This window comes from Triturus cristatus, chromosome 3_2 (genome assembly GCF_964204655.1).
Source record: "Triturus cristatus chromosome 3_2, aTriCri1.1, whole genome shotgun sequence".
In the NCBI taxonomy this organism is placed as follows: Eukaryota; Metazoa; Chordata; class Amphibia; order Caudata; family Salamandridae; genus Triturus; species Triturus cristatus.
Window position 1 is genome coordinate 898446113 of NC_140584.1, and position 23755 is coordinate 898469867.

Below are 23755 nucleotides of genomic sequence, written 5' to 3' on the forward strand. Positions count from 1 at the left end.
TGGCAGTGCTGGCAGTGTGATGGTTCGTAGATGTCTAGGTGCAGTCATTGGCAGCCGTAGCAGGGTGATGGTTCGTAGTTGTGTAGGTGCGGTCATTGGCAGCGGTAGCAGTGTGATGGTGAGTAGTTGTGTAGGTGCGGTCATTGGCAGCGGTGGCAGTGTGATGGTGAGTAGTTGTGTAGGTACGGTCATTGGCAGCGCTGGCAGTGTGATGGTTCGTAGTTGTGTAGGTACGGTCATTGGCAGCGGTAGCAGTGTGAGGGTTCGTAGTTGTGTAGGTGCGGTCATTGGCGGCGGTAGCAGTGTGATGGTTAGTAGTTGTGTAGGTGCGGTCATTGGCAGCGCTGGCAGTGTGATGGTTAGTAGTTGTGTAGGTGTGGTCATTGGCAGTGCTGGCAGTGTGATGGTTCGTAGCTGTCTAGGTGCAGTCATTGGCAGCCGTAGCAGGGTGATGGTTCGTAGTTGTGTAGGTGCGGTCATTGGCAGCGGTAGCAGTGTGATGGTGAGTAGTTGTGTAGGTGCGGTCATTGGCAGCGGTGGCAGTGTGATGGTGAGTAGTTGTGTAGGTACGGTCATTGGCAGCGCTGGCAGTGTGATGGTGAGTAGTTGTGTAGGTGCAGTCATTGGCAGCCGTAGCAGGGTGATGGTTCGTAGTTGTGTAGGTACGGTCATTGGCAGCGGTAGCAGTGTGATGGTGAGTAGTTGTGTAGGTGCGGTCATTGGCAGCGCTGGCAGTGTGATGGTGAGTAGTTGTGTAGGTGCGGTCATTGGCAGCGCTGGCAGTGTGATGGTTAGTAGTTGTGTAGGTGTGGTCATTGGCAGTGCTGGCAGTGTGATGGTTTGTAGATGTCTAGGTGCAATCATTGGCAGCCGTAGCAGGGTGATGGTTCGTAGTTGTGTAGGTGTGGTCATTGGCAGTGCTGGCAGTGTGATGGTTTGTAGATGTCTAGGTGCAATCATTGGCAGCCGTAGCAGGGTGATGGTTCGTAGTTGTGTAGGTGCGGTCATTGGCAGCGGTGGCAGTGTGATGGTGAGTAGTTGTGTAGGTACGGTCATTGGCAGCGCTGGCAGTGTGATGGTGAGTAGTTGTGTAGGTGCAGTCATTGGCAGCCGTAGCAGGGTGATGGTTCGTAGTTGTGTAGGTGCGGTCATTGGCAGCGGTAGCAGTGTGATGGTGAGTAGTTGTGTAGGTGCGGTCATTGGTAGCAGTGTGATGGTTAGTAGTTTTGTAGGTGCGGTCATTGGCAGCGCTGGCAGGGTCGATGGGTGGTGCAGGCTGTGGTGGCCTCCCGGCGAGGGCCCTGGCACCTCTGTTTTACAAATTAAACACTGCGCCCTGTACTAAGCACTATGCTAAACCTGGGCATACCCGAGGAGGGTTAACCTGGGCATACCCTAGGAGGGTTAAGCAGTGGGGCTTTTGTGCTGCTGCTGTTAGAAATAATCGGGAAGGAATTATAAGGCAGAGTTAAAAAAGAAAAGAAAGTGTGTCGTCATATGGAGGACCGAAGGCCCTGCTTGGAGAACATGAAAAATGCTAATTAAACTCTAGATGGGTTTCAAAGAGTAATTTGTGAGGAGATTAACCCCGCTCTGGGATGAAGGGAGAGCATGATCGTTGTTTACTGCGGCTTTGCGGCCCCTCTCTCTCCGGATCCCTGGCGCGCCTTTGTGCGGCTCCTTTGCATAATCCGCAAGCGCGAAGGTGCGATAAAATATGAATGAGACCTGTGTGCGTTCGAGTGGGCATGGGGGGCGCGCGGGCCTGGGGGACTTCTGAGGCCATACCTTCGCAGCAAGTGCCCCAAGGTGGTCGGAGCCTTCTTGGCACACTTGACCTGACCCCAGCCCTACCAGCCTTCCAGAATTAACGGTCTGTCTAAAGACTCCAGAGCTGTCCTGTAGCTTGTGATGCTGCAACAGGCTTTAGCCTGTGTCATACACAGGAAAGAGAGCTGAGGGGGGATTCCTTAACATCAGACGGTATCCCAAACAAACATATGGGGTTGGGATGCCCACGTAATTACTTGTGGCAGCACCAATTCAACATGAAACCTAACACCACAGACTTGCAAAGCCAATTGCTGGCGCTATTTTTATTATACTTTGCATTTCTTAAAAATGAACAAAACACAACGACCAACATTTAACAATGTCATAAATATACATACACAAATAGTAACAACACAGAGTATAGTCAAACTCGATTTGGTCTCTTCGACTCATATTTTTCACGACAGCTGTAGCAAGTGCAGTGGTGGTTCTATTAGTCGTCTTGGAAAAGTCTCACTGCCAGCCAAAGACAGTCTGGGAACACGCGGTGATGTCTTTATGTCTCTTGTGGCATTCTCCCATCCCAGATCGGTGAACTCTTCATGTACGTGTGAGAACACACTCTTGAAAGAAAAAGAATGGTCGAGGGAGAGCAGGCCTGTTACATACTCTACCCTGCAGCCCCCAAAAGTCACATATTCTGAGCCCGGCATCCCTGAAAGACAAAAGGATGCTAATAATGCAGCGCCTCTTGGCAGACCTCCATGCATGAAGTCTCATAGCAGCAGTCATATAAGAGAGGAGTGTAATCCAGCCGGATCTCTTTCACCTTCACTCGTTCTCTACGCCTGTTACTTCCCACTGATCCAAAGAATGTGGGAGTGGACCCCCCCCCCCCCCCCCGCCCCCCCCCCACACACACACACACAGCCAGTCTCGGAAATCGGATTGAGAAAGTAAAAGAAAAAAAAATACTGACAAACTAAAGCGACCCGCAGAGCTCCTCGGAGCTGCCAGCATAACACAAACTATACAAGCATTGGCATAGCCAATAGGTCTCGCCTTTGGGACCTTATAAGTGTTTAGCCATGCAACAGTTGCAGAACTAAATACTTATAAGGTCCCAAAAGCGAGACCTATTGGCTATGCAAAGCGAAAGTGAAAGTGATCACGATCAACCATCAAAGCGGCAGCGCGGCCGCTAATGTAATCGCGGTAAAGCGCGGCGCGCGCGCACATGCACTGTAGCTCTAGGCTGGCCTGGTAGCACTTTTTGGAGCCCTCTCAATAAGTCTCGCCAGACCAGCGCATGCGCTGGGTCAGGCGAGACCTAAAAAACGTGTCTATCTGCCACACGTGCTCGTCCATCACACCGCCGACCACTGTGCCCCCTACCGTGACAACCGAACCTCGATGGTCATCGTGCACCATATGCAAACACTTCCCACACAGGCGCAAACCAAAGCAAAACACTACCAATCACACCCTCACACGGCCTAGTGTTTTATGTGTAGATTAGCATTATGCAAATGCTGCAATGCATAAAACATCATACTGTGGACGGTGTTAGATATGCATTTAAGGTATTTGTAGCCCTGTTATCTATTGTGGGCAAATAAAATAAAAAGAACCGGAATGCCATCTTAGGCCTGGTGTGACAGTATACCTATCTTTCAGATGTAGAGTTATCAATTCTTTAAAATATACATAGAGTGGGTTTTATCTCCTACCAGAGGAGTATTACTCTCTCCTCATGCTATTGGCTATTTGCTGCATTATACCACCTCCTAGGAAGCGCTTCTGTTAGAATGTATGAGGCACTATTTTATATCTGTAAAGTGTACTCAATCTTCACACTGTTTGTCATATTCAATGATTTACCCTTTATAGCCATCCTATAAAGAAAACATTATTTTTTTGCCTTTTTACCAATATTAGTAAAGTCAGTAGGGCACTGCTAATGGGGGCAATGGGTGGTGCAAGATGCAGGGACTTCCTGACAAGGGCCCTGGGACTTATTATTTTACAAATTAAGCACTGCAGTTGGTCCTCATGGATGTGAAGCCATCAGGTCACTCTCTAACATACTAAGAACACATTTTCATTTCACAAACTGGATGTAACAGTTGTAGGACTGTAGACACCTTCGATGGGGACTTGGAGGTGGAAGACATGGAGACACCGAGGCAGAAGGTCCCTTAGACCAGAGGCAAACAGTCAGGGGCAGATTTACAAGCCCCATGCGCCACTTTTGCACCGCCGTTGCATCACTTCTGTGACGCAGCGGCGGTGTAAAGCTAGCGCCATGCTGAGACGGAATTACAATGTGACGCATCTAGGGAGATGCGTCACGCTGTAAAGCCCTGCGCCACATTAAACCTGCATCAGGTTTCAGGTGCGTGTTCCGGTGTAGGAACACCTTGGAAAAGTGCCTGAGTGAAATCTACAAGATTTCACTCAGTCACTTTTCTGACGCCGCTGCGTAAAAACTTTACGCCTGCTAGAAGCAGGCGTAAGGCTTGACGCACCATGTTGCAGATTGCCTGGGTTGGAACAGTGCTGGGGCTGCTTCGCGCCCGCGACATGACTCCAGCACTGTGCCAACCGTACGCCGGCAGATTCGACACGCATCTGCATTTCTGTGCACCATGGCACGCCGCATTGTAAATGCGGCGCATCCGTGGTGGTGCAAGGATTGTAATGCGTGTCGCAAGTTTCCTGGCGCATCCTTACTGATTTGCAGGGATGCGCCAGGAATTGTAAATCTGCCCCTCAGTCCTTAATTTGAGCCAGTGGTTTACGGTGCTCGGCACCGGCACCAAATTGTCAACACCGGCACTTATGACAGTCTGCCACATGGTGGCGCTGTCTGTCTAATTAAAAAATGAGCTCATCAACAGTAGTATATTCATTCAATGTATCTTAAAAGGGACTTATACCTGCCGCCCAAGCCATTCGTTAAGTGTTGAGCATCTGGAATAGTCAGAATTGTCACACTTGTAACCAACGCATTCACCACCCGAGAGATGATGCACTGGTGGACCCCTATCAAGCCTGGGAGTGGGCAGGACAATGCAGTGAAAGGTCTGTCGTTAACCAATACCTTCACCACGCTGAGCACATCTAGATTATGTCTGCAAATAACCAAAATATGTATATGACAGCTGTATAGTTATATACGTGTAATGCAGAGAAAGTTATGTATTACAGCAGGTAAATGACCAAAGCATTCACCATCCTGATCGCTACATGCCTGTGCTGCTATGATGCCTCAGAAGACATCTATTTTAGGATTGGTAAGTAAATAAACAAAGCAGTCGCCTCTAAAGCAGCATAGTTGTAACTTTATAAGGCAGTGTATTATTCCGGGCATAACCAATGCATGCATCACCCTGTCAGCCGCATGTCTAGACTACTTCTATGATGGCAGGTAGCAAGCAATGTATTGACTCGTGGTAGGCCTGTAAACAAGGCATGCACGTGCTTGAAAGCTGCCTGTTATGCACCTGTAATGTCTGAGAAGAGGATGCATAATTGCATAATATCCCAGTGGAGGGCTGTGAATAACCCAAGCGTCTGAGAGATGCGTGAGCGGAACTCTTTAATGCCTCTGAACATCTCATTTATTACCTTAGGGCAGGGGTTTTCAAGCTTTTTAATGCCACTCCCTGCTAGTAAAAAAATATTATTCGGGCCTGCAGTATAAAAAAAACATTTTTTCATATTATTTTATTTTATAAAATTGGCAATGTTTAAATATGTCTAAACACAGTTAAACATTGCAGCCATGTTCAATTATCCTTTTAAAAATGCAATCAAATACATGATTTCCAATAGACTTTTCGAATCAGCCAGGCCTTCTAAAGTGTAAAAGTATCCACAGTGTGATTCTTTACATACAGTGGGGAATATTTACCAGGGTTTTGCGTCACCCTTGCACCATGCAAGGGGGTGTAAGGGAGACACAAAACCTAAGTGTTATTTATGAAGCCACACAAGGCCACCTTGTGCGGCCTGCATGGTTTGATACATCTAGAATATTGCAAGACAGGGCAACTTGCTATGTTACTCTGCGGCAGGTAGGCATTGCATTGGTGGAGCATGGGTGTTCCCACGCATCCACCCATCAATTTTTGCACATTCCCAGATTTACCATTAGAGGTAGACCTGGAAATGCAGTAAAATGCTACGCCTCACCAGGTGAGGCGTAACGAGGAGAAATATCCTAATTACTCCTCATTTGTTCCTCTTTCTACGCGGGCTGTATTCTGCAGCACACATAGAAAAATGGAAATGCCTCTCAGGATTGTTTTTGTGCAGGAAGGTTTCACAATGCAGTCACCCTTGCAACATGACGCAAGGATGCCTGCGTTGGCGCTAGGCAGTCAAAAGTGCGCAAGTGCTAGGAAAGGACAGGAATGTGCAAATACGGCACAATCTTGTCCTTTCCTTTTTACGCAGCATGACGCAATAAGGTGACTCGCAGCCTTCTGCTGCGTGAAAGATTGACAAATATGCCCCTGAGTTTAAGGCCCTCCCTCTCTTTGATGACTACTCCCAGCCGGAATATCAAATCAATGACAAAAGATGTTAGCAATCGCCCATTACAGAGTGATCGGCTGCTTTATTGTTCACCAGAACTAAGGTCTGTTATCAGCTCTTCTTGGCCAGTGCCCGATCAGTTAAGCCACGAAGCGGTCCCGCCCCCAGTTTGAAGACCTTTGCCTTTGGGTATGCCCCTTAATACTTTAAGCACTCACTACCCTGAAAGCTGCACGTTTATTTATACCTTTACAGTACCTGAAGCTGTATATTATATCAAGCAAATGACATTCTCTACTCGAGAGCTTTATACTGATAACTCGAACTTCCTTAGCCCAAGCTCTATATTAGGTCTGGCTTTAGCCACGCCCTTTTGATACTACAGCCATTGGCTAACATCACTGTAAGTAATGGCATTCTGCCCTTTCACAAGGAGCGCATCCACACACAAAGTAATTCCATTTATTGCCAGGCGCTACTATGGAAATGTACTTTTAAAGACCGCAGCAATATTTTGCTTCTATCCAATTTTGTTTTTGTTGGTGAGAACCTGGCAGCTCCCTCAACAATAAAGTTTTACAAACAATATGTAAAAATAAAAAAAGCATTGACAAAGCCAAAAGACTGGTAGCCAATATAAGCCAGAATGGCTTTCTAAGGGTAGACCTGCAAATTCCCCAAAGATTCCCCACCCTGAAAGCTGCATGTTTATACTCCATCACGTCGCAGGAGCAGGCTATATATTATATCAGATTACTTTTGCAAAAACTGTCCAGAGATGATTAAGACTCATGAAACTTTCAGACATAACTCAGTGTGGAGATTGGCAGCGCGAGCGCCGACGGGCAGCTACTTTAATCATATTAACAATTTTAATGAAAGGCGAGGAAGTAAAACTGATGAAATCACTCACTCTGAATTACAAGCAACTTCAAAACTAATTTTGCTTTCCGCGTGGCTCGGGTCCAAGGTCTATTTTATTGCAGTGATTGGTGCCAGCTTGACGGTAGCCCTCCTCTCCTCATAATAAAGTTTAAATGCACGTATTTTATATAGCGCTTCATATCGTACGTGCTGCATTTAAGCTGGTCTCCTGATGTTCTGGTACCTTTTGGTCTTGTTCAGCGCCCAATGCCCCTGTAATCTTCTATAAGCTATTTAAAATTATACAAACAAATAATATATAGCAAAAGATACCCCCTGCCATGCGTTATAAAGATAACACAAGTTACTAAGGAGTTCCATGACCATATAGAGGAATAAGGCCAAAGGTCCAGTTCCTTTGTATCGGTGTTGACCATAAAATTATAGCTTTCATTCTGGTGCCATCTAATGTGGGCCTTTAACATCTCACAACATCCCGATAAATGATTCTTTCTTTTTTAGTATTGACCTGCAATTCTTTGCTCCTCCTCCGTTTCTGGTACATGCCTGCGAGGGAGAAGGCCCTGATCCAGCAAACCAATCTCATGTCATCACCCCAGAAGTCCTAAAGTGAAATGATCAGGGTGAAGTGTCCAGAGGGCAAACCAATCTCATGTCATCACCCCAGAAGTCCTGAAGTGAAATGATCAGGGTGAAGTGTCCAGAGGGCAAACCAATCTCATGTCATCACCCCAGAAGTCCTGAAGTGAAATGATCAGGGTGAAGTGTCCAAAGGGCAAACCCCAGCCCAACTCAGACTTTGTCAGAGATGACCACATCATCGAGCAGCCAGTTGGGCAACCTAGACTGATGTTTTCAGAGCCAAGACCTCAGCACCCTGTCCTGGGCTCCTCCTCGAATCCCCTATCCCAACCCCCATGCTCTTGGAAGCCCGAGCACAGAGGATAATATTTATCTCTCCCCGACTAAGACACAGGTGGGTAATCCATTGACACCCACTACCTAAATTTCCCGCTTCGAATTCTGGGCAGGGACAGATTTCCCCTTTTTTACCTTTCACACTATACTCGTTCCTGATGAAACGCCAAGGATCCCTTCTGGACCAATTGGGCGTGAAGTATGTCGACCCAATCCACTTCACCGGCACTCTTGACCAAACTGCATTTCCTCATTACTGGAAAGAGTTTGGCTTCTGTTTTTACTTTATCCGGTGGACCCCAGAATAAGAACCTTCTTTTATTGGGTACCACGGTGGTATTTTTAACCCACTTACTCACTAGCGCCACACAGTTGCACTCACCATTATGGTGTTTTTTACCTTAAAAGATCTCTGCTAAAGTGCCCTCTTGCTGGGCCTGTGAGGTATTGCAGCGTCGACCCCACACGGAGTAAAAACACCTAATGATGAAGCATGACACCTTCACAGGTGTGTGAGGGCAACACTTCCAAATAAGGGAAATCCCCCCTTACTTGTAAATCCATCCTGAAACAACTTTCTCTTACCCCCTCAACTTGGCTGGAGTCTTTTTAGGAACAGCTACCCAATTGTGTTTCACATACTTGTTCTTGGGAGCTAGGGTACGGGACCTCTTTTTCTGCTCCAGATCACTATCTTTTGTGACTTGTGAACTGCCACAGTAAACATCTAGAACTCAACAAACAAAAGCAGCAGAACTGACATAAACAGATACCCTGAAACTCACCACCTAAAAATAGCAGCACTACTTTAATCAACAGTGATGGCCTGATTTAGAGTTTGATGCACAGGGTAGTCCATGGAAAGTGTGCCGGAGGATCCTGCCACCCAAACCCTTTGCCCACCTGCCTCATTCAGAGATGGGCAGACTTAGGTATACTGCGATTCAGCTCCTGTTGGCTCTGTCGATGGAATTCTACCTTTGATGGCCCTTATACCATTGGGTATTAGATCACCCGCCCTATTTAGGGTAGACGGTGTAAATCTTTTTTTCTGTTGGGGAGACTGGCATACACAGCAGAGAAAGTGATGTATAGAATGCGTAAATACCCTCAGTCCTTACCTTGGCTGCATTACTCTGCGCCCCTACAGTCAGGGACACAAACAAACAGAATTCAGATCAGTCTTGCCACTCTGCCAAGAGGGACACTCCAGCATGCTGAGCACAGATGGGCCCTGCCAAGCAGGAACACTAACAGACTGGCATCTCCCTTGTTGGGTCTCATCCATGAGGTGCCTCTGGAGTCCTATGGAACAACAAGCTTGGGACCAATGTCTTCTATTTAGTGAGACTTGAGTAGTCCAAAAGGGATGGGTGCAATGTTTGAACTGATCTCAGCCATTAGTAATTATTGCAGGCTTCTGTCCAATTCATTGTTTTAGATCACCTGTGCCATTAACAGACAGGGGTCAACCTCATAGAATAAAATTATGTTTGGCCCCAGAACTTTTTTGCTTCTCACACCGAGTTTCTCTAATTTCAATACATATGTCCAGACGTGGTACCTTGTTCGCAATGCCACAGGACTCGTGACTCGTGCAGAGCATTACTTATGTTTTCTTTTGTTCCCATTCAGAGGGGGCATTGCCAGGCAGCTCAGGCTGACGGTTTCTGTTGGTGCAGGACCAAAATAGGCTTGCTTAAGGTTGGTCCCTGCCTGCAGTGGCCCAGTGCGCAATGAATGATGGATTGGTAAGTGGTACATAGTAATTACAAGCAGCTGGGTTTAGTTCAAGTATTACACTCTTCACTTTTATGCCTTCACGTTGTTTTTCCTAATCAGTAGTAAAACTGCACCTCTCACTTAAACGCAGTAGGACCTGTCCTTATCAATTGTAGGACAGGCTCTACAGTGTTAAAGTAGCAGCATTGGCTTGGATAATACAGACTGCACCCATCATGTAAAAGGAACAGGACTGGTCTGGGGTATTTAGACAGTAGTACTGGCGTGGGGTTTATAGACTGCATCTAATATGTAGAAGTAGCAGTACCTCCCTGGGATTTATTCACCACACGCACAATGGAAAAGTAGCAGTACTGCCCTGGGACTTACAGACTAGACCCACAGCAGAAAAGTAGCAGTCCTACCCTGGGACTTATACACTACACTCACAGAGGTAAAGTATCAGTACTTCCCTGGGACGTATACACTACACCCACAGTAAGAAAGTAACAGTACTACCATGGGACGTAAAAATGACATCCACAGTGGAAAAGTAGCAATACTTCCTTGGGACGTATAGACTGCACCCACAGTGGGAAAGTAGCAGTCCTACCCTGGGACTTATAGACTACACCCACAGCGGAAAAGTAGCAATACTTCCTTGGGACATATAGACTACACCCACAGCGGAAAAGTAGCAATACTTCCTTGGGACATATAGACTACACCCACAGCGGAAAGTTAGCAGTACTACCCTAGGACTTAGACTACATGCACATTGGAAAAGTAGCAATACTTCCCTGAGGCATATAGACTTCACCCACAGCGGAAAAGTAGCAATACTACCCTGAGGCATATAGACTTCACCCACAGCGGAAAAGTAGCAATACTACCCTGGGACTTATAGAATACACCCACACTGGGAAAGTAGCAGTACTTCCCTGGGACTTATAGACTACACCCACAGTCGAAAAGTAGCAATACTTCCCTGGGACATATAGACTACACCCACAGTGGAAATGAAGTAATACTCCCCTGAGCCCTATAGACCACAACCACAATTGAAAAGTAGTAGTACTTCTGTGGGACTAATAGACCACACCCACCTTGGAAAAGTACCTGAACTCCCCTGAGATGCATAGACCACACCCACAATGGAAAAGTATTACTTGCTTATTATTTATTGACTGCACCCACTTAGTAAAAGTAACAGAGCAGTATTACTAGACTTCACTTACCATTTAAAATTATCATTGTTTCCTTTTATTTATAAACTGCACCAGTTTTGCACAGCAGTACCCTTGGATTTATAGACTGCACACACCATGTAGAATCCCCATCTAGTAAAAGTAATAGTACCGCCCTCCAATACCTAAACTACATTCACCATTTAAATGTAGGAGATGGTTTTTTTGTCCTCATATAACCACAGCTGCTGCAATCCCATGTGACACCGTGGAAATGACCTCACACCTGATGCACAAGCAGTGGCCGATCCAGCAGCCAATCTGGGGTGCCCGGAGAATCCCAAACTGGGGAGAAATCGGATAGTACCTAATGCCCAGGATCTTCCTGACCCTGTACCAAAGATTAAGCGCAGTCTTTAAAACTTTCAGGCAGATTTTCTTTCTTTAAACCTCGCGTACCACAAATTTATATAGAAAGCCCTTGGTCCGAGCCCTATCACCATTTCTGATAGCGTCCGACCCCATGTTTAACTATCTAGTGTACAAGAAGCATCCTAAACTTCTTAAGTTGGAAGGCCGTACAATAACGATTTAAGTCCGGTAATGCCAGACCCCCTTTCTTCAAACTCCTCCTCATTTTTTCCAAGAGAGGCTAGCTCCCCCAGAAGCCCAGATAAAACCAGTTATTTTCCCCTGTATTTTTTCTATCTCTTTTTTAGGAAACGTGACGGGAATACAATTAAAAAGATAGGTCAATTTAGGTAAAATCAACATTTTAATCAAATTCACTGATGTACTGGGACCACCCCCAATTAATCAACTATTGAGATGCCCAGAAACTTAGACTCAGTCACCCTTCCGATCCCAGTTGGTAATGTTCCGGCACATAATCGCTGACTTAGTTGTATTCACAGAATAACTTAACAGTGCCCCAAACTCTTCCACTAATTTTTCTACCCTAGGGAGGGTTTGAAGAGTGTCTGATGTATAAATTATTAAATCTCCTGCATAAAGTCCTATCTTGTTACTTAATTGTTCTGCGGAGAATGGGATTACCTTGGGGGTCTCTTCTAATTAACTGGGCAAATGGTTCGATATAAATATCAAACAAAAGAGGAGAGAGAGGGTACCCCTGCCTCGTACCTTAGGAGTAGTACTATATTATTAATACAATCCCCCGTCTAGCAAAAGGAATAGTACAGCCCTAATATACCTAGACTACATCCACCACTTAAATATAGAAGTAGCGCTTTATTACTTATACAATCCCCCACCCAGTAAGAGCAAAAGTAATGCCCTACTATACTTAGACTAAACCACCATTTAAATATAGAAGTAGCGCTATATTATTTATACAATCCCCCACCTAGTAAATGTAATAGTACAGCCCTGCTATACTCAGATTAAACCACTATTTAAATATAGAAGTAGTGCAATATTATTTATACAATCCCCTACCTAGTAAAGGTAATAGTACAGCTATACTATACCTAGACTAAATCAGAATGTAAATATAGAAGTAATGCTATGTCATTTATACAATCCTGATCTAGTAACATTACCCTTGGTACACCCCACCCACTGTCTAATGTAGCAGTACTGCTGTGTTGTGTATATGCTGCCCTATCTAGTAAAAGTAATATGCCCTAGCAATCATAGATTGCATCTGAGAAGTGAATGTGAGATTGCTGTCACAGGGTACCTGTAGGACTGTAAGAGTGCTGCCCGAGTGCTGCTGCCTCAGGTTTATTGCCTAGAGCCACCATGTAAGAGTATGAGTAGTGTACAAAAAGCATGACTCTGTTTTCAGGCCGCTTGCACCATGGAAAAGTCTCACTCCTCCGCCAGCAGCCATGCTTCCTAGTATTGGGTCGGATACACCATGGACAAGTAACTGTTTGTTGCGAGTAGCAGTGTTTCCCTTTTATCGGGCTGCAGTCGTGGCAAAGTGACAGTGCTGCACTATTACTGCACCGCAAGCGCCGTGGAATAGCAGCAGTGCTGTAGAAGTAGCAGTAGTTTGATGAACTACTGTAACAATACATGTTACACATTGGTTAGTATATAAAAGGAAAATGTAATAATGCTGTTTCAATTAAATAACAATTACATGTATTTGTAAACATCTCAATACAATATTAATTTCATTAGTTCTTCGTGCTTATTTTGCAACTTCATATCTTCACGTAGTACATAACATTGCTTACAAATGTCAATGTTGCTAGTTTAATTGTTATTGATGTAGTACAGTCAAATATTTTCGAATTTCAGTAATCACTTTCTATTCATATTAAGTGCAATAAATGGTTTATTTGATATTGTACAGCCTACAAATGTGTCTCTGCTTAAAGTGAACTGCGGCTTCTTCAGGGCTTAATCAAGTCTCTTTACGAACTAATACTATAGGAATATCCTTCAAAAAACTGCAAATGTTCTCTTATGGTTCCACCATCACATTAATCCTTCCAAAACATGCCTATTATAAACAAAATCAGTAATTACGGCCCTAGACATTTGGATTGTTTGTATTCTTTTTTATCTTTGTATCTATTCCTTAATTTTTAACTTGCTTTACTGATAATATCTCCTGATGACATTAGTTTTAAACCTCTGACTGCACTGTATTATACATGTTCCTAAAATTGAGATATGATTTGCCTAGACTCATCCCATGGATGATTCTAAAATGCCCTTTGTTATCGTCAAATGTCTCAGAGTGTATAATTTTGTATTGGGTCACTTTTTTAGTATATTTTCTTTTATATGAATTAACTGTATGGTTATACATTATGTATGGTTCATTTGTGTATACCCCCTCTGGAGAAATGTTATGAATATGTACTTTTATGGTCCATGTAACCGAAATAAAGTTAAGGAATGGAATAAAAAAAAAGAACTCTATATACCACTTGTAAGCGAATCCAGTGCTTTTTCAAATCTTTTGTCACCAATTATTTTGAAGATCCATAATTCACCCTATTGTGATCCAGAATTTCACTATCAGGTTAAAAGCCCAATGCCTCTTCATTAACTAATAATTCATTGTATTGATCTTTCTGATCTCCACTTTTTCATGAGTGGCTGGTGGAACAATGACTATGTGGTGGAAATCAGAAAGATCAATAGAATTAGTTATTAGTTAATGAAAGGATCCCATTATTGAATCAAGTGCAGCACAGAAAACCAGTGGCACTGTGAAAGGAGCAGTACTCCCCTATTATTGGACCGCATGCAGTATGGAAAGCAGCATTACTGAACAAGTAGTAGTACTCCCCTATTATAGGACAGCTTGCACATGGAAAAGTAGCATTATTGTACAAGTAGCAGTACTCCCCTATTATTGGACCGCATACAGCATGAAAAAGAAGCATTACTGTACAAGTAGTAGTAAAACCCTATTATTGGACCGCATGCACATGGAAAAGTAGCATTACTGTACAATTAGCAGTACTCCTCTATTATTGGACCAAATGCACATGGAAAAGTAGCATTACTGTAGAAGTAACAGTACTCTCCTATTAGTGGACCGCATGCACTATGGAAAAGTAACATTACTGTGCAAGTACTAGGACTCCCCTTTTATTGCACCTCATGCACATGGAAAAGTAGCATTACAGTACAAGTAGCAGTACTCCCCTATTATCGGACCACATACAGCATGAAAAAGTAGTATTTCTGTACAAGTAGCAGTACTCCCCTATTATTGGACCATATACAGCATGAAAAAGTAGCATTACTGTACAAGTAGCAGTACTCCCCTATTATTAAATTGCATGTAGTATGGAAATGTCGCATTATTGTACAAGTAGCAGTACTCCCCTATTATTGGACCGCATACAGCATGTAAGAGAAGCATTACTTACTGTACAAGTAGCAGTACTCCCCTATTATTGGACTGCATGCACATGGAAAAGTAGCATTACTGTACAAGTAACAGTACTCCCCTATTAGTGGACCGCATGCACTATGGAAAACTAACATTACTGTGCAAGTACTAGGACTCCCCTTTTATTGGACCACATGCACATGGAAAAGTAGCATTATTCTACAAATAGCAGTACTCCCCTATTATTTGACCGCATACAGCATGAAAAAGTAGCATTTCTGTACATGTAGCAGTACTCCCCTATTATTGGACCGCATACAGCATGAAAAAGTAGCATTACTGAACAAGTAGCAGTACTCCCCTATTATTTGATTGCATGCATTACGGAAAAGTAACATTATTGTATATGTAGCAGTCCTCCCCTATTATTAGATTGCATGTAGTACGGAAAAGTACCATTATTGCACACTTAGCAGCACTCCCCTATTATTGGACCGCATGCAGTATGGAAAGTAGCATTACTGTACAAGTAGCAGTACTCCCCTATTATTGGACCGCATGCAGCATGGAAAAGTAGCATTACTGAAGAAGTAGCAGTACTCCCCTATTATTGGACCGCATACAGCATGAAAAAGTAGCATTACTGAACAAGTAGCAGTACTCCCCTATTATTTGATTGCATGCATTACGGAAAAGTACCATTATTGTATATGTAGCAGTACTCCCCTATTATTAGATTGCATGTAGTACGGAAAAGTACCATTATTGCACACTTAGCAGCACTCCCCTATTATTGGACCGCATGCAGTATGGAAAGTAGCATTACTGTACAAGTAGCAGTACTCCCCTATTATTGGACCGCATGCAGCATGGAAAAGTAGCATTACTGTACAAGTAGCAGTACTCCCCTATAATTGGATTGCATATAGCATGGAAAAGTAGCATTACTGAATAAGTAGCAGTACGCCCCTATTATTTGATTGCATGCATTATGGAAAAGTACCATTACTGTACACGTAGCAGTACTCCCCTATTATTGGATTGCATGTAGTACGGAAAAGTACCATTATTGTACATGTTGCAGCACTCCCCTATTGTTGGACCGCATGCAGTATGGAAAATAGCATTACTGAAGAAGTAGCGATACTCCCCTAATGTTGGACCACGTGCACCATGAAAAAGTAGCATTATTGCACAAGTAGCAGTACTCCCTTATTATTGTATTGCATGTAGTATGGAAAAGTAGCATTGCTGTACAAGTAGCAGTACTCCCCTATTATTGGACCGCATGTAGTAAGGTAAAGTAGCATTACTGTAAAGTAGCAGTACTCCCCTAATGTTGGACCACGTGCGCCATGAAAAAGTAGCATTATTGTACAAGTAGCAGTACTACTTTATTATTGAACCGCATGCACTATGGAAAAGTAACATTACTGTACAAGTAGCAGTACTCCCCTATTATTGGACAACATGTAGTATGGAAAAGTAGCATTACTATACAGGTAGCAGTACTTCCTTATTATTGGACCGCATACAGCATGGAAAAGTAGCATTATTGCTCAAGTAACAGTAATCCCCTATTATTGGACCGCATACTGTTACAGCATGGAAAAGTAGCATTACTGTACAAGTAGCAGTACTCCCCTATTATTAGACAGCATGCAGCACGGAAAACTAACATTACTGTGCAAGTACTAGGACTCCCCTTTTATTGGACCACATGCACATGGAAAAGTAGCACTATTCTACAAATAGCAGTACTCCCCTATTATTGGACCGCATACAGCATGAAAAAGTAGCATTTCTGTACATGTAGCAGTACTCCCCTATTATTGGACCGCATACAGCATGAAAAAGTAGCATTACTGAACAAGTAGCAGTACTCCCCTATTATTGGACCGCATACAGCATGAAAAAGTAGCATTACTGAACAAGTAGCAGTACTCCCCTATTATTTGATTGCATGCATTACGGAAAAGTACCATTATTGTATATGTAGCAGTACTCCCCTATTATTAGATTGCATGTAGTACGGAAAAGTACCATTATTGCACACTTAGCAGCACTCCCCTATTATTGGACCGCATGCAGTATGGAAAGTAGCATTACTGTACAAGTAGCAGTACTCCCCTATTATTGGACCGCATGCAGCATGGAAAAGTAGCATTACTGAACAAGTAGCAGTACTCCCCTATTATTGGACCGCATACAGCATGAAAAAGTAGCATTACTGAACAAGTAGCAGTACTCCCCTATTATTTGATTGCATGCATTACGGAAAAGTACCATTATTGTATATGTAGCAGTACTCCCCTATTATTAGATTGCATGTAGTACGGAAAAGTACCATTATTGCACACTTAGCAGCACTCCCCTATTATTGGACCGCATGCAGTATGGAAAGTAGCATTACTGTACAAGTAGCAGTACTCCCCTATTATTGGACCGCATGCAGCATGGAAAAGTAGCATTACTGTACAAGTAGCAGTACTCCCCTATAATTGGATTGCATATAGCATGGAAAAGTAGCATTACTGAATAAGTAGCAGTACGCCCCTATTATTTGATTGCATGCATTATGGAAAAGTACCATTACTGTACACGTAGCAGTACTCCCCTATTATTGGATTGCATGTAGTACGGAAAAGTACCATTATTGTACATGTTGCAGCACTCCCCTATTGTTGGACCGCATGCAGTATGGAAAATAGCATTACTGAAGAAGTAGCGATACTCCCCTAATGTTGGACCACGTGCACCATGAAAAAGTAGCATTATTGCACAAGTAGCAGTACTCCCTTATTATTGTATTGCATGTAGTATGGAAAAGTAGCATTGCTGTACAAGTAGCAGTACTCCCCTATTATTGGACCGCATGTAGTAAGGTAAAGTAGCATTACTGTAAAGTAGCAGTACTCCCCTAATGTTGGACCACGTGCGCCATGAAAAAGTAGCATTATTGTACAAGTAGCAGTACTCCTTTATTATTGAACCGCATGCACTATGGAAAAGTAACATTACTGTACAAGTAGCAGTACTCCCCTATTATTGGATTGCATGTAGTACGGAAAAGTAGCATTATTGTACAAGTAGCAGTACTCACCTATTATTGGACAACATGTAGTATGGAAAAGTAGCATTATTGTACAAGTAGCAGCACTCCCCTATTATTGGACGGCATACAGCATAGAAAAGTAGCATTACTATACAGGTAGCAGTACTCCCCTATTATTGGACAACATGTAGTATGGAAAAGTAGCATTACTATACAGGTGGCAGTACTTCCTTATTATTGGACCGCATACAGCATGGAAAAGTAGCATTATTGCTCAAGTAACAGTAATCCCCTATTATTGGACCGCATACTGTTACAGCATGGAAAAGTAGCATTACTGTACAAGTAGCAGTACTCCCCTATTATTAGACAGCATGCAGCACGGAAAACTAGGGGTACTGTACACATAGCAGTACTGCCCTCGTCCAATGCTGCACCACCGTCAGGCATTCATAACTCACTGCGGCCTCCATATGTGTATTTCAGTTCCAGTGAAAGCAATTGGGTTTTCTTTTCTAAACATTTCTCCATTCGCTTCCCCTGCAGCAGAGTGGCTGCTTTGTGAAACCCTCGGCCCCCTTTCCATTTAATTCTCAAAAGTCAAAGTCCTAAAGAGCATCTCGAAGAAGAACACGTTCCTTTAACATACAGCTGCGAAATCCGGAATTAAAGATGTGAACCTGTTACCCACAACACTCTGCACAATAGGAATGTAAACAAATACACCTGACGTTGAGGGGAGTGCTGGTGCCACACACTTTACAGGTACCAAATCCAGCCAATCAGATGAAGGGCAAAGCATCACTTATAACATGAGGTGCTGTCCATTCACTCGGTTCTGCACCAGAAGCATATGCAGAGGCGCTGGATAATCAGTGGGGACATTCGTGGCGCTGCAGAGGGCTCCTCGTGAGTAGCCGTGCGCTGAGCGCTGCGCATGTCCCCGCTGGACACTGGACAGCTCACGGGAGGCGCAGCGCAGGGTGGGCAGTACTACCTCTCAGCGCTGTTGAACACTGTGCGTGTGCCAAGCACTGTACGCCCATTAGCAGTGGCATGCACTTAGTAGTGAAGACACATTCACAGCACTGTACATAGGCTGGGCACTGTATATTTACCACACACTGAAAAGGCGATTGACACGGCACATGCTCGCGGTACTGTGTATATGCCCGCGCTGCACAAGCAAGTAGCAGTGCACATGCACTCGGTACCGTACACGCGCTTAGCAACGTATGTGCATCCGGAAATGAAAATGCACTTGGCGCTCTACACGCACCCAGCACCCTAATGTATCCGGCCGGCGCCGCACACGCACTTAGCAGCGCACGTGCACATTGCCCTGAAAATGCGCCTGGCAGTGTGATTACACTGGGCGCTGCACGTCGCTCTGTACATACACACACATAGGGCCCTGTATTGTATATGCCCGGGGCAGCGCGCAGACCCTCGGCAGTGTATCCAGGCTCGGTACACTACGCGCACTACACTCCGTCCCGCACGCACACAGCATAGGGGGTGCCCCGCTCTCTGCCTACCTGCCAGGAGCTGGACGGGATCCGGTTGAAGCTGGCCAGCCCGCCGAAGGTGTAGCACTTGTACATCTGGACCACGGGGGTGTGCGGGCAGTGCCAGAGCAGTCCAAAGCTCACCGGCTCCCGGCTGTGGAGGCTGCTGCCCCCCTTCACGATCCAGGCAGGGGACAGGAAGCTGAAGCTGCAGACCGCCACCAGGCAGGAGGACAGCAGCACCCAGAAGCACCCCACGCAGCCCAGCATCCTGGACCAAGGGGTCGGCGCGCGCCGCCTCGGGGTGCGGGCTGATCACTGCCACAGGAGCGGGCACGGAACCCCCGGACGGACCAGCATCCCCATCAGCACTGGCAGGGTCACACCAGGAGGGCGCAGACTGGGGAACTGCACTCAAGGGGGCACACGGGAGGACTGTGCACACAGAGTCAATACACAGAGCCGCGGGGTGCAGCAGGCTGCGCTCACTGCCAGCACCCCTCGCGCACCATAGCGCCCACGTGAGCTCAGCCGCGGGTCAGAGCAGGAATGCGCGCAGAAAGGAAATGAGCAGGCGATGCTGGGAGCGGGGAGAGCCGAGGCAGTGACACCCTGTCACAACGGGAGCCGAGCGGAGAGAGGAGAGGCTCCTCGGAGCTGGAAGCACGGATACAGGGTCACGCCACGGGACACGGCAGAGACTGCTCGGAGACAGGCAGGGCTGCAAATACAGATACAGGGTCACACCAGGAGACACGGCAGAGACTGCCCAAAGACAGGCAGGGCTGCAAATACAGATACAGGGTCACACCAGGAGACACGGCAGAGACTGCTCGGAGACAGGCAGGGCTGCAAATACAGATACAGGGTCACACCAGGAGACACGGCAGAGACTGCCCAAAGACAGGCAGGGCTGCAAATATAGATACAGGGTCACACCAGGAGACAGGGCAGAGACTGCTCGGACACAGGCAGGGCTGCAAATACAGATACAGGGTCACACCAGGAGACACGGCAGAGACTGCCCAAAGACAGGCAGGGCTGCAAATATAGATACAGGGTCACACCAGGAGACAGGGCAGAGACTGCTCGGACACAGGCAGGACCGCAAATACAGATACAGGGTCACACCAGGAGACACGGCAGTCGGAGACAGGCAGGACCGCAAATACAGATACAGGGTCACACCAGGAGACACGGCAGAGACTGCTCGGAGACAGGCAGGACCAAAAATACAGATACAGGGTCACACCAGGAGACACGGCAGAGACTGCCCAAAGACAGGCAGGACTGCAAATACAGATACAGGGTCACACCACGAGAGACGGCAGAGAATGCTCGGAGACAGGCAGGACTGCAAATACAGATACAGGGTCACACCACGAGAGACGGCAGAGACTGCTCGGAGACAGGCAGGGCTGCAAATGCAAATACAGGGTCACACCACGGGACACGGCAGAGACTGCTCGGAGACAGGCAGGGCTGCAAATACAGATACAGGGTCACACCAGGAGACACGGCAGAGACTGCTCGGAGACAGGCAGGACCAAAAATACAGATACAGGGTCACACCAGGAGACACGGCAGAGACTGCCCAAAGACAGGCAGGGCTGCAAATACAGATACAGGGTCACACCACGGGACACGGCAGAGACTGAAGACAGGCAGGACTGCAAATACAGATACAGGGTCACACCAGGAGACACGGCAGAGACTGCCCAAAGACAGGCAGGACTGCAAACACAGATACAGGGTCACACCACGAGAGACGGCAGAGACTGCTCGGAGACAGGTAGGACTGCAAATACAGATACAGGGTCACACCAGGAGACACGGCAGAGACTGCTCGGAGACAGGCAGGACTGCAAATACAGATACAGGGTCACACCAGGAGATACTACAGAGACTGCCCAAAGACAGGCAGGACTGCAAATACAAATACAGGGTCACACCACGGGACACGGCAGAGACTGCTCGGAGACAGGCAGGGCTGCAAATACAGATACAGGGTCACACCACGGGACACGGCAGAGACTGCTCGGAGACAGGCAGGGCTGCAAATACAGATACAGGGTCACACCAGGAGACACGGCAGAGACTGAAGAGAGGCAGGGCTGCAAATACAGATACAGAGTCACACCAGGAGACACGGCAGAGACTGCTCGGAGACAGGTAGGACTGCAAATACAGATACAGGGTCACACCACGAGAGACGGCAGAGACTGCTCGGAGACAGGCAGGACTGCAAATACAGATACAGGGTCACACCAGGAGACACGGCAGAGACTGCTCGGAGACAGGCAGGACTGCAAATACAAATACAGGGTCACACCACGGGACACGGCAGAGACTGCTCGGAGACAGGCAGGGCTGCAAATACAGATGCAGGGTCACACCAGGAGACACGGCAGAGACTGCTCGGAGACACTAAGACAGGCAGGGCTGCAAATACAGATACAGGGTCACACCAGGAGACATGACAGAGACTGCTCGGAGACAGACAGAACTGCAAATACAGATGCAGGGTCACACCAGGAGACACGGCAGAGACTGCTCGGAGACAGGCAGGGCTGCAAATACAGATACAGGGTCACACCAGGAGACATGACAGAGACTGCTCGGAGACAGGCAGAACTGCAAATACAGATGCAGGGACACACTAGGAGACACGACAGAGACTGCTCGGAGACAGGCAGGGCTGCAAATACAGATACAGGGTCACACCAGGAGACACGACAGAGACTGCTCGGAGACAGGCAGGACTGCAAATACAGATACAGGGTTTCACCACGAGAGACGGCAGAGACTGCTCGGAGACAGGCAGGGCTGCAAATACAGATACAGGGTCACACCAGGAGACACGACAGAGACTGCTCGGAGACAGGCAGGACTGCAAATACAGATACAGGGTCACACCACGAGAGACGGCAGAGACTGCTCGGAGACAGGCAGGGCTGCAAATACAGATACAGTGTCACACCAGGAGACACGGCAGAGACTGCTCGGAGACAGGCAGGGCTGCAAATACAGATACAGGGTCACACCAGGAGACACGACAGAGACTGCTCGGAGACAGGCAGGACTGCAAATACAGATACAGGGTCACACCACGAGAGACGGCAGAGACTGCTCGGAGACAGGCAGGACTGCAAATACAGATACAGGGTCACACCAGGAGACACGGCAGAGACTGCTCGGAGACAGACAGGACTGCAAATAAAGATACAGGGTCACACCAGGAGACACGGCAGAGACTGCCCAAAGACAGGCAGGGCTGCAAATACAGATACAGGGTCACACCAGGAGATACTACAGAGACTGCTCGGAGACAGGCAGGACTGCAAATACAAATACAGGGTCACACCACGGGACACGGCAGAGACTGCTCGGAGACAGGCAGGGCTGCAAATACAGATACAGGGTCACACCAGGAGACACGGCAGAGACTGCTCGGAGACACTAAGACAGGCAGGGCTGCAAATACAGATACAGGGTCACACCAGGAGACATGACAGAGACTGCTCGGAGACAGACAGAACTGCAAATACAGATGCAGGGTCACACTAGGAGACACGGCAGAGACTGCTCGGAGACAGGCAGGGCTGCAAATACAGATACATGGTCACACCAGGAGACACGGCAGAGACTGCTCGGAGACACTAAGACAGGCAGGGCTGCAAATACAGATACAGGGTCACACCAGGAGACATGACAGAGACTGCTCGGAGACAGACAGAACTGCAAATACAGATACAGGGTCACACCAGGAGACATGACAGAGACTGCTCGGAGACAGGCAGAACTGCAAATACAGATGCAGGGTCACACCAGGAGACACGACAGAGACTGCTCGGAGACAGGCAGGGCTGCAAATACAGATACAGGGTCACACCAGGAGACACGACAGAGACTGCTCGGAGACAGGCAGGACTGCAAATACAGATACAGGGTCACACCACGAGAGATGGCAGAGACTGCTCGGAGACAGGCAGGGCTGCAAATACAGATACAGTGTCACACCAGGAGACACGGCAGAGACTGCTCGGAGACAGGCAGGGCTGCAAATACAGATGCAGGGTCACACCAGGAGACACGACAAAGACTGCTGGGAGACAGGCAGGACTGCAAATACAGATACAGGGTCACACCACGAGAGACGGCAGAGACTGCTCGGAGACAGGCAGGGCTGCAAATACAGATACAGTGTCACACCAGGAGACAGGTCAGAGACTGCTCGGAGACAGGCAGGACTGCAAATACAGATACAGGGTCACACCAGGAGACAGGGCAGGGGTGCTCAGAGACAGGCAGGATGGCAATTAGAGACAGGGTCACACCA

The 23755-nt window shown here is 46.6% G+C and overlaps 1 protein-coding gene across 1 annotated transcript in view; it reads right to left on the reverse strand.

The window, feature by feature from the left end:
- Nucleotides 1-19829, reverse strand: part of LOC146858414 (LHFPL tetraspan subfamily member 7 protein-like) — an 853086-nt gene extending 833257 nt beyond the window's left edge. The window contains exon 1 of the mRNA XM_085646917.1: nucleotides 19447-19829. Coding sequence (XP_085503043.1) covers nucleotides 19447-19686 — 240 coding nt within the window. The 5' untranslated portion in view covers nucleotides 19687-19829. The remainder of the gene's footprint in view (nucleotides 1-19446) is intronic.
- Between the last annotated feature and the right edge of the window lie 3926 nt (nucleotides 19830-23755).